Below are 12,548 nucleotides of genomic sequence, written 5' to 3'. Positions count from 1 at the left end.
TGATGAGACATTACATTAAAGAAGTTTTGAATTTGATGGTTTTCTTTTTATTAATACACATAGAGTTTATTATAAACAAGTAAATTATTCAAGTTAGGTTTGGACTAATTTTTTTTTACTTTAGAGTAAAAAACTTAAATTCTTTTATTTTTATATATATTTTAGAGTAGAAAATTTTATTTATTTATATAATGAGTATTCTATATTTTAAAAATTGTTTTCAGCACAAACACGGGAAAACCTGCTTCAAATAATGTATATCTTTTCCTCTTTATATTATATAATACCTAACAGTTATTGAATATTTACTAAATGGCAAGCCTTGGGTTAAGAATTTTCTATATAGTTCTATTTTAATTTGTATGAAATAATATTAAGTATTTTATCTCATTTGTAGACAATGTAACTGAGCTAAGTTTACATAGCAAATTGTAGAATCGATGTGAATCTCAGGTAGTTTGAATACAGTCCATTCCTTTAGTAACTATGCTATAAATGAAATTAAAGAATACTTATGATGAAGTCAAGTCTCTTGGAAATGGGTGGATAACAAATTACATTGCTACTTTCTGACAGCTAAAGTATAAAAGAGGTGCCTAGTTAATCACAAAGGTTACAAATTCTCTCAATAAAACAAGACCATTTTTAAGAGGAGAAATACAATTTTCTTAATTGGACAAAGAAGAAAGGGAAAGAAAGTTCGAATTAAGGTTATAAATGAAGTCAGCTATTATAAATGTATTATGTTTATTTAACATTTACAATTAAATATTGTTTTCTCAATTAGTTTGAAATATCAATATAATTACTGTGCAAAATCTCACATGTTTAATATCTAGGACATAATTAAACTACATTCACTCAAATCTGATCATTTCCTAATGTAATTATGTTTTCAAATTGGAGTAATATAGAACAAAATAGTATTCGTTTCAACATAATATACGGGTGAATAAAGTTCCAGCTTAAAAAGTGAAGAAGTGTACCCAGGTTCACCCAGCAAGTTGCCAGGTTGAAACTCATCTCCAAGTTTTCTGGCTTTGTATTCTCAACTTTGCCCAAAAGCCTCTGGTTGCCTGTAAGCCTAAGCCTTCAGAACAATAAACAAAGGAAGTCTTTCCAAGATATTTACAAACAGTAAGTCCCCAAAGCACCTTAAATGTAGCGAATTTTATAGTATAATAATTTTATAGTATAATACTTATTGGCTGAGTACCAAGTTTAATATCGTTGAAAGACCATGTGAGTTTCTGGTCTTATGGGTGGAAAAATGAGGAATCATGGTAACTTGAATTATGCCTATTTATACACTAAGTAGACTATAGAAACAGGTTAATTCAGCTAAGGTTACTTGCTAGCTGACTGCTGGATAGCATCTGCCCTGTTTCTCCTGGCTTGTGAGAACAGATACAACTTTAGAGAGTAAAGTGTTCTCAAATGGTTACTGAAAATCAGGACAACTGATTAACTCACAAAAGCCAAATATCTTCTAAAAATGAGAATTCATTCATCTTACAGTAATAAATTCGAAGTCATTGTTGTAATATAAGAGCTGTGCTATTTTATTGTTTGCCTTTGAGGATAAATCTCTGAAGATTCTTGAGATTCAAATGTGAATTAAAAAGCACCAGGGGTCGTTACCACATTCTCAAGTGAATATTGAGCAGTGCACCTCACACAAATATAACTAATATTTAAGGATTCTGTCAATTCTCAAGCGACCAGTTTCTTTCTTTTTCTACTTGTTTGTGCACTTCCATTTTATAATTATTGGAAGTAGAATATAATAAATTATCTCATAGCTAAACATTTGTTCTGTTTAATACATCAGGTTAAGGACTACACTACAAATATAAAATGTTAGAAGAATGTGCGATCAAGATAGCAGATTAGGAGGACCCTGAGCTCGCCTCCTACAAACACATCAAAATTACAAATATATATACAGCGACTTTCTCTGAGGATAACCTGAAAACTAGACAAATGACTCTTCTACAACCAAAGAAAGAACCACACGGAGTCTAGTAGCAGAGGAGAAGTGATTGAGTTGGGACCCACACCGTCAGTGGGCAACCCAGAGGAGGAGAAATCACAGGCTCAGGGATACTCCCTAAGAAGAGAGAGGTTTCAGCCCCACATTGGGCACCCCAACCCTGGGGTCAAGCGCCAGGAAGATAAGCCCCATTTCCTGGTTTTGAAAACCAGTGGGGCTTACCAGAAGGCTCTAGGAAACAGACTCTGCTCTTCAAAAGCACACTCACAGACTTGCTTGCTCTCAATATCAGTGCAGAGGCAGAAGACTGAAAAGTTTCTGGTGCTCTGGCTAACCTTCTGGCTTGCCCCAGAACACCCCACCCCAGCCTGCACCAGTCGCCAGCTGCAGCCTCTCTGCCAAAGCCCCACCAAGGTGTGACTGCCAGCATGTCTCAAGACTAGCTGCAGCTTGCTCCAGGCTGTAGTTCAAGCCCCTCTGGCTCCAGCCATACCCCCACCAAGGCAGAAACTGCCATCATGCCACAGGAGAATCCACAGTTTACACCAGGCTCTGACTCTAGCCACTCTGTCTCCAGCCCTAATCCCCACTAAGGTGGTGGCTGCCAGCTCAAACCAGGAGAAGTCATGACCCTTGCTCATTTCAGATCTAGATCTCCCACCAAAGCCACTGAGCACACACAGACTGCAAAGGGATGCTTCCCCACAAGCACACACACCTTCAAGACCAGGATAGGTAACTGTTTCACCTAATTTCATAGACAAAGAGAGAAAGTCAGACAAAATGAGAAGACAGAGGAATATGCTCCAAATGAGAGAATGAGATAAAACACCAGAAAAAAAACTTAATGAAATGCGGGTAAGTAACTTACCTGATAAAGAGTTCAAAGCAATGGTTATTAAAATAATCACTGAACTTTGAAAAGAATAGGGGAACATAGTGAGAATTTCAACAAAGGACTAGAAAATATAAAAAGAACTGTTGAAAGTTGAAGAATACAATAACTGAAATGAAAAATACACTAGAAGGAATTAATGGCAGATTAGGTGATACAGAACACATAAACAACCTGGAAGACAGAATGGTTGGAATCAGCCAATCAGAACAAAAAAGGAAAAAACTTTTCAAAACTTTACAGCTGAAGACACGCAAAGGTTGAAAGTGAAAGGATGGAAAAAGAGAGTCTATGCAAATAAAAATGAAAAAAAAACTGGGGGAGCAATACTTATATCAGACAAAATAGGCTTTAAAATAAAGTCTATAGCAAAAGACAAAGATACAACATTCATAAACATATATGCACCTAATAGAGGAACACCTAAACATACAAAGCAAGTATTAAGAGACATGACATAAAGAAAGAAGTTGACAGTAATACAATAGTAGTAGAGGACTTTAATACCCCACTTACATCAATGGATAGATCATCCAGACAGAAAATCAATCGGAAAAGAGTGGCCAAATGATAGGCTGGATCAGATGGACTTGATAGATACCTACAGAACACTTCATCCAAAAATAGCATTCTTCTCAAGTGCACATGGAACTTTCTCCAGAATAGATCACATGCTAGGCTACAAAACGAGTCTCAATATTTTAGAAGACTGAAATCATCATCAAGCATCTTTTCCAACAATGACACTATGAGATTAGAAATCAACTATAAGAACAAAACTGCAAAAAACATGAACAAGTGAAGGTTAAACAACATACTACTGAAAAACCAATGGGTCAATGAAGAAATCAAAGAGGACATCAAAAAATACCCTGAGACAACTGAAAATAGAAACACAACTTTCCAAAATCTATGGGACACAGTAAAAGCAGTTCTAAGAGGGAATTTATAGCGATACAGGCATACTTCAAGAAACAAAAAAAACCTCAAATGAACAAACTTTCTGCCTAAAGAAATTAGAAAAAGCAGAAGAAACAAAGCTCAAAGTAAATGGAAGGAAGGAAACAATTGGAAATAAAATAGAGACAAAAAACAGAAAAGATCAATGAAACTAAGAGTTGGTTTTTGAAAAGATAAACTAAATTGATAAACCTAATTTAGCCAGGCTCATCAAGAAACAAAAGAGCCAAAATAAATAAAATTGGATTTGATAAAGAAGTTACAACCAATATTACAGAAATACACTCATAATAGAATACTACAAACATTTATACACCCAAAATTGGACAACCTAGGAGAAATGGATAAATTCCTAGAAACATACAATCTTCTAAGAGTGAATCAGGAAGAAACAGAAAATCCAAAAAGAATGATTACTAGTAATGAAATTGAATCAGTAATCAAAAAACTCCCAACAATCGAACATCCAGGACCAGACAACTTAACAGAGGAATTCTACTAAACAATGAAGAGTTAATACCAATCTTATTCAAACTATTCCAAAAAATTGAAAAGGGAACATTTCTAAATTCATTCTACAAGGCCAAGATTGCCCTGACACCAAAACCAGACAATGATATTACAAAGAAAGAAAGTTACAGGCCAATATCTCTGATGAAGATAGATGCAAAAATTCACAACAAAATATTAGCAAAATGAATTCAACAATACATAAAAAGGATCATGCTTCACGATCAAGTAGGATTTATCCAGGGATACAAGATTGGCTCAGTATCTGCAAATCAAACAACATAATACACCACATTAACAAAATGAAGGATAAAAATCACACGATCGTCTCAGATGTAGAAAAAGCATTTGACAAGATTCAACATCCATTCATGATTAAAACTCCCAACAAATTTGTTATAGAGGGAACATACCTAAAAACATAAAGGCCATTTATGACAAACCCACAGCTAACATCATACTCAGGAGCAACACAGTGATGCCCACTCTTGCCACTTCTATTTAACATAGCATTAGAAGTACTAGCCACAGCAATCTGACAAGAAAAAGAAGAGGGGGGAGGCATCCAAATTGGAAGGAGAAGAAGTAAAACACTCACTGTTTTCAGATGACATGATTATATAGAAAATCCTAAATCGCCTTTAAATATTCAGTAGAATTCACAAATGAAGTCATCTGGTCCTGGGCTTTTCTTTGTTGGCAGGCTTTTGATTACTGATTCAATCTCCTTACACTTGTTTTTGGTCTATTCAGATTTAATATATCTCCCTGATTAAGTCTTAGCATGTTGGGCTTTTCTAGGAATTTATCCATTTCTTCTAGGTTATCCAATTCGTTGGCATATAATTGTTTCTAGTAAGTTTCTCATGATCCTATGTATTTCTGTGGTATCAGTTGTAATGTTTCCCCTTTAATTTCCGATTTTATTTATTTGAGCCTTCTCTCCTTTTTCTTTGTTGGTCTAGCTAAAGGTTTGTCAATTTTGTTTACCTTTTTGTAAAATCAGCTCTTAGTTTTGTTAATATTTTGTATTGCTTTCCTGTTCTCTATTTCATTTATTCCAGTCTGATCTTTGTTATTTCCTTTATTCTATTAACTTTTGGTTTAGTTTGCTCTTCCTTTGCTAGTTCCTTGAGGTTTAATGTTAAGTTTTTTATTTGAGAGCTTCCTATTTTCTTTCTTTTTTAAAAAATTTTTTTATTGAGGTATAGTTGTTTTACAATGTTGTGTTAGTTTCTACTGTACAGCGAAGAGAAGTAGAGTTCCCTGTGCTATACAGCAGGTTCTTATTAGTTATCTATTTTATAGAGAGCTTTCTATTTTCTTAAAAATGCATATATTGCTGTAAAATTTCCTCTCAGAACTGCTTTTGCAGTATCCCATTGGTTTGGGTGGGTTGTGTTTCTATTTTCATTTGTTATGAGATTTTAAAATTTCTCTTTGAATTTCTTCTTTGAGCCATTGTTTGTTCTGGAGTATGTTATTTAGTTTTCATATGCGTATAGATTTTCTAGCTTTCCTCTTGTTGATTTCTAGTTTTACACCATTGTAGTCAGAAAAGATACTGAGAATTGTTTTGTGGCCCACCAAATTATCTATCCTGGAAATTATTCTGTGTGCATTTGAGAAGAATGTTATTCTGCTACTGTAGGATGGAATATTCTATATATGTCTGTTGGTCTATATATGTTTGGTCTAACATATGGTTCAAGTCCAATGTTTCCTTGTTGATTTTCTGTCTGAATGATCCATCCATTGCTTAAGTGGAGTACTTGTCTTGTACTAGTATTGTATGGTTGTCTATTTCTCCCTTCAGATCGGTTAGTACTTGCTTAATATATTTAGGTGCTACAATGTTGGATACATATATACTTATGATTGTTATATCTTCTTGATGAATTGACCCCACTATCACTATATAATGACTTTGTCTCTTGTTACCATTTTGGCTGGAAGTCTATTTTGTCTGATATAAGCATAGCTACCCCTGCTTCTTCTTGCATGGAGTATTTTTTTTCATCCCTTCACTTTGAGCCTATGTGTGTCCTTAAATCTGTAATGTCTCTTATAGGCAGCATATAGTTGGCTCTTGTTTATTTTTTTAATCCATCTAGTCACTCTGTGCCTTTCGTTGGTGAATTCAATCCATTTACATTTAGAGCAATTATTGATACATAAGGACTTAGTAATGCCATCTTATTGTTTACTGGCAGTCTTGTAGTTCAGTTATTACTTTTTTCCTTTGTTTCTGCTTTCATTTATAAATTGGTGGTTTTCCATGGTGGTATGCTCTATTCCCCCTTTCTTTACCTTTTGTGAACCTACTCTAGGTTTCTGCTTTTTAGGTTATCATGAGGCTTAATAAAACATCTTATAGATATAACAATCCTTTTTAAGCTGTTAGCAACTTAAATTTTTTCACATACATAAGCTCCATCATTTATTCCCTCCTTGTTTGATGTTACAGTTTACCTCTTTTTATATTGTGTATTCACTAACAAATTATAGTGCTATATTTATTATTTTTTTTACAAATAATATGATTTTATTCCTAAGGAAAAGTGACACATTCTTTGTTGGGCACATGTACCAATAGAACAGAAATGGAGAAGCTTATAATAGATCTCACCTGTAAATAGTTATATCTTTATAGGTGAATTCCATTATAATCATGTCATACATAAGAATATATTTAGCATATGCTTGTTTGATAACAAGGAAAGATCCAGTTTCAGCAACACTACAGCTTAAAGCTTTCTACAGTGAGGTGCCTTACTACTGAATGAATGTCTGCGTGCATGTGTAGTGCTCATCCACCACGGGCATCCCTACAGGATGATGCAGGTCTGCTCTTCCACTAGAAAATACCCCAAATATCCAAATATTTAGGTCTTTTCTCTTAGGTCAGTTTCCCTTGAAAGGAACTTTCCAATCTCCTACCAGGGTGTTAGGCAGAGGCCTGGCTTCCAGAAACCCAGGAGCCAATCAAGAGAATGGGGTTGGTGGTAGTACTCTATTTATTTTTAATACTCTTTTCCTTTATCCTATAGTTGAATGGTTAACACACTATCATATTACAGAGTTAGAGTTTTCTAAATATGACTGTATATTTACCTTTGTATATTTCCATATGTTTTCATGTCATTGGTTAATACTTTTTCATTTTAGCTTGAAGAACTCCTCTTGGCATTACTTGCAAGGCACATCTAGTGGTTATGAACTCGTTCATCTTCTGTTTGGGAAATCGTCTCTCCTTCATTTCTTTCTTGTTTTTTAAATAAACTTTTAATCTCAGAACAGTTTTGTTTTTTTGGTTTTTTTTGGCTGTGTGGGTCTTTGTTACTGCACGCGGGCTTTCTCTAGTTGCTGCGAGCAGGCGCTACTCTTTGTTGCGGTGCACGGGCTTCTCATTGCGGTGGCTTCTCTTTGTTGCAGAGCACAGGCTCAGGCACATGGGTTTCAGTAGCTGTGGCACACGGGCTCAGTAGTTGTGGCTTGCAGGCTCTAGAGCGCAGGCTCAGTCGTATGGTACGGCGGGTTTAGTTGCTCCGTGGCATGTGGAATCTTACCAGACCAGGGCTCGAACCCATGTCCCTTGCATTGACAGGCAGATACTTAACCACTGTGCCACGAGGGAAGTCCCTCTCCTTCATTTCTGAAGGATAACTTCAGTGGATAGAGTATTCTTGACTGCCAATTTTTTCAACACCTTGAATATATCATTCCATTCTCTCCTGGACTGTACGGTTTCTGCCGAGAAATCTATTGGAATGAAGGTTCCTTTGTAGGTTACAATCTTTTTTCTCTGTTTTTAGCATTCTCTTTTTATCTTTGATTTTTGACAGTTTCATTATAATATGCCTTGGACAAGGTCTTTTTGCATTGAGATAATAGGGTGATCTATTAGCTTTGTCAACTTGGATGTCCATGTCTCTCCTCAGATTTGGGAAGTTCTTAGCTAACCTTCTGCCCCCTTCTCCCTCTGTTCTCCTTCTGGAACACCAATTATTTTAATATTTGTACATTTGATGACATCCCAAAGATCATATAGTCTTTCTTTGTTCTTTTTCATGCTTTTCTCTTTCTTCTCCTCTGAATGGGTTATTTCAAAGTTCTGTTATCTAGATCACTTATTCTAGCTCTCATTTGGTCTACTCTACTACAGATGCCCTCTATAGCATTTTTCATTTCATTTATTGCATTCTTCAGCTCCAGAATTTCTGTTGGATTCCTTTTTTTTTATAATTTCTATCTCTTTGTTAAATTTCTCATCTTTTCATATATTGTCCTTCTGTGTTTTCTTGTAGCTTGTTGAGTTTCCCCAAAACAGCTATTTTAAATTCTTTGTCAGATTGCAATATTTTGTGCCATTGAGTTCAGTTACTGGAGGATTATTGTTATCTTTTGGCGATGGTATATTTTCTTGATTCTTCACATTCCTTGTAATTTTACAGTGATAGTTTTGCATTTGAAGTAGCAGACACCTCCCCCCCACACCTTTACTATTTGCCTTTAAGTGGGGTATAGTCTTCATTGGTCCTATTATATCTGGGATTTTTCCCTGACCTTGTATGGACACACCTGCTCCCAGAGGCTGATGGGTGAACTTCTTGCTGAATTACAGCCAGCTTAATTGCATCCCTTTAATGCCCTTTAACATTCTTATCTGCTTCTTTTCTGATCTTTTCCCTCCCCTGCCCATCATGAAGGTCCTGCCTCAGTAACACTTCTTTAAATGGGCTTCTCCAGCAGTGTCTTGAAATGCCAGGGGACCCAAGCACTCACTCACTGCTATCCTTTTCCTATGCAGGAGAGGACACCACCTGCTAGTTCTGCCCCAGGCAGTGTTTCCTTGGGGAAGCAATGGCACTGGCAAAGTTACAGTCTTCCAAACTCATGTTTTATTATTACTATTATTACTATTATTATTACTATTATTATTTTGCTCCAACAGCATGCTGGAATCACTTCTCTGGAAGGTTGAATTTCTACAAAGTCTCTCTAATCCATAGGTTTCTGCCCAAGTATGCACTCTCCAGGTCTTCCTTGGCCAGGGCCGAGAGGAACTGGGGCAGGTTCACTGGTTCCTGCTGATTTTGATGCCCATACTAAGGTCTTTCTGCCTATTACTAGATGCACAGGTAGGCAAGACTCCTCCTGGATCCCTTAGTGTATGGTCTGGATCCCACAATTCCCACTGAGGCACTTTTGTTCATGTATGGATGCCTAATTAGTTGTTTAAAAGCGGGAACAGAAAGGAGAGATGTCTCACACTGCCATGAAGTTAATCTCACTCTGGACTTAATATTGTGGACAGTAGAATCATTGCTGATGACGAAATAGAAAAATCACATGATATAATTATATTAAGATTAATCTGGTATTTACATTTATTAAAGGAAAAATGAGATCCTTAAAAATATTATCCCTTTTTATTAAAAAATATCCACTCAGAATAAAACAACTGGGAGAAAAACACAAAGGGGTCTATAAGAATACAAAGAATTTTAAATTCTGTAAGTGAAACCGTCTGGTTTAAAGAGAGAGTTTTCAGGGCTAATACAGAAGTTCCAGTGAAATTATGTGCAAGAAATCTGAGAATTTCAGTATCAGAGGCAACAGGAACAGGAGGGAAAGAAATGGTTTAACACACATTACAGAAGTATGTAGCGCATATTTGATAAGATTGAAATAACCTTTAAAAAAGGAACCTTACTGGGCTTCCCTGGTGGTGCAGTGGTTGAGAGTCCGCCTGCCGATGGAGGGGACATGGGTTCGTGCCCTGGTCCGGGAAGATCCCACATGCCGCGGAGCGGCTGGGCCCGTGAGCCATGGCCGCTGAGCCCGCACATCCGGAGCCTGTGCTCCGCAACGGGAGAGGCCACAACAGTGAGAGGCCCATGTACCGCAAAAATTACTTCTTTTTATCTAGAAAGGAGCCAGGTCATGCCAATTAGCCCCCAATAGTCTTTCTTCTGGAAACTCTTGAACGTATTTTGTAGAATAGATCCCTGAAAGGGAAGAGCCAAGATAAATGGAGCTTTCAGATATCTTCTGATTTGGCTTGCTGAGGCTCACCTGCAGAAGTACTGTGGGAGGAAGGAATCCTGTTGCTCAGCCTCAGACCACAAAGCAGCAGAAGCTTTACAACTACCAGCATCAGTGATTTCAATCCTTAGATTATCTGTACATCATGGACACCATCTCTGTCAGATGACAAGATCATGGATGGCAACACTACTCTATTTCCCACTCAAGGAGTTTCAGGTGCTTCCAGCAGTTATTTCCAAAGACTGCGTTCAAAGAGCACAGAACTTATTTGAAAAGATTTGTACTTGTAGATGCAAGAAATGGTGGGTAAACTGAGAATAAAATTTTTTTTTTGCTAATGTTCCTATCTTGGTGAATGCACATTTGTTTTTTTACACTGAAAATTTTCTTGAGAATAAAAAGAAATGAAATTTGTGAGTCTAGAATACTATGAATATACACTGAAATTTACTTAGTACGTGATTTATTCATCTGCAGGAGAGGCCTTCATTCCACAGTGCTTATTATTAAAAATCAGATTACTTTAGTAGGACTACCAGTGTGTTCTAGCCATTCATTTTCTCGTGGCCTCTTTAACCTCCTTGTTCCTGAGACTGTAGATGAGGGGGCTCAACAGGGGATCACAGACACCACTTTGTTTTGTTCAGTTGAGTAGCTGGACTTGGGCATCACATAAATGATGGTAATGGTCCCATAGAACAGAGTGACTGCTGTGAGGTGGGAGGTGCAAGCGGAGAAGGCTTTATGCCGCCCCTCAGTAGAGCACATCTTCAGGATTGAGAAAAGGATGTAGATGTAAGAGAAAGCGATGATAAACACAGTAACTACAATGATGGAGCCAGAAGAATGGCGGGAATTATTTCAGAAGTAAAATCATGAGAACAAGAAAGTTTCAGAAGTGGTGAATAATCACAGAAAAAGTGATTGACTTTATATGGTCCACAGAAGGACAGGCTTAACAAACAGCCAGTAAATGTCCAAGCATTCACACACCCACCTTAATAGGAAGCCCCCACTAAGAGAATGCAGGCTCTGGGGGACATGTGGGTGGAGTAGAGCAGGGGCAAGCAGATGGCCACATGGCAGTCATAGGCCATGGCAGCCAGCAAGAAGCACTCAGCCGTCCCAAATGTGACCGTAGAACAGAGCTGAGCAACACAACCAGCAACACGGATAGAGGTTCCTTCCCTGAGGAAGCCCATGAGCATGACAGGTGTGACTGATGGAGCACCCAATGTCTACAAAGGCCAAATGGCAGAGGAAAAGGTACTTTGGGGTATGAAGCTGAGGGCTGCTTCTTGCTGACATTGCCCATTAAGGTGACCACGTGGATTCCCAGAAACACAATAAATAAAATGGCACAAGCTGTAGTATCCTCTGCTAACCCCAAAACAATGAACTCTGTTACAGTTGTGTAGTTTCCAGTCCCCATCTATTCTGAGAATGATATCCACTGAAAGAAAAACAAGTGGATATTAGAAAAGAACAAAATAGTATAATCTGCATATTTTTTACAAAAGCTATATAATAAAAAAATCCCATCATACACACTCACATGTAAATGTTTGGGGAAAATATTTTCACACACAATACCTTGCATAAGGCTTAAAAATATAAATGTGCATTGATAGAAGGCCAGGAATACTCAGAAAAATCTTTTTTTTTTTCAACTTAACACATTCAAGTCACATTTGCCTTATATAATTAGTTTAGGTGGTCTGTAAGGAATAGACTCACATGAGCACATCCTAGAGACAGCCACTAGATGGTATGAGGGACCCAGTAACTGTATCTTCTGAGCCAAAGACATGATGAAAGGGAGCAGAAATGTCAGAATGGGCCAGCTCCCATGGAAAAGAACAACTGTTTAAAATGATATCTGAGGTATCATTTCTTATATGAAAGAGGCTGAGCAGTCATATGAATCCTGAATTTAAACAGGTATCACAGTTAGAGGAAAGATGAACCAATATCCAGGAAGTTTGAACAGAGGCAGAGTGTAGAAAAAGGTGCTCAAATCATGAACAAGTTAACCTGGAGAGACTGCAGTTTGGAAAAGGAGATGGCATCATCTTAGCATCAAGCTCTCTGATTCATAATAGTGAGCCAACCCGGGAAAGGAAACCAGACACACTGATC

At 37.2% G+C, this 12,548-nt stretch overlaps 1 protein-coding gene across 1 annotated transcript; it reads right to left on the bottom strand.

Annotated features, from left to right (window-relative positions):
- Positions 1-10,941: 10,941 nt before the first annotated feature.
- Positions 10,942-11,952, bottom strand: OR5P3 (olfactory receptor family 5 subfamily P member 3). Its single transcript, XM_030762638.2, is given in 5 exon segments — positions 10,942-11,030; positions 11,033-11,257; positions 11,260-11,633; positions 11,635-11,709; positions 11,711-11,952. Coding segments are annotated over 5 exon segments (894 nt in total). The 5' UTR covers positions 11,842-11,952.
- Positions 11,953-12,548: the final 596 nt, after the last annotated feature.

This window comes from Delphinapterus leucas, chromosome 7 (assembly GCF_059928025.1).
Source record: "Delphinapterus leucas isolate spDelLeu-1000000601 "Yukka" chromosome 7, BTC_Dleu_Yukka2, whole genome shotgun sequence".
Taxonomy (NCBI): domain Eukaryota; kingdom Metazoa; phylum Chordata; class Mammalia; order Artiodactyla; family Monodontidae; genus Delphinapterus; species Delphinapterus leucas.
The sequence above is the reverse complement of the archived record's forward strand: the minus strand, read 5'-3'. Positions and strand labels throughout refer to the sequence as shown.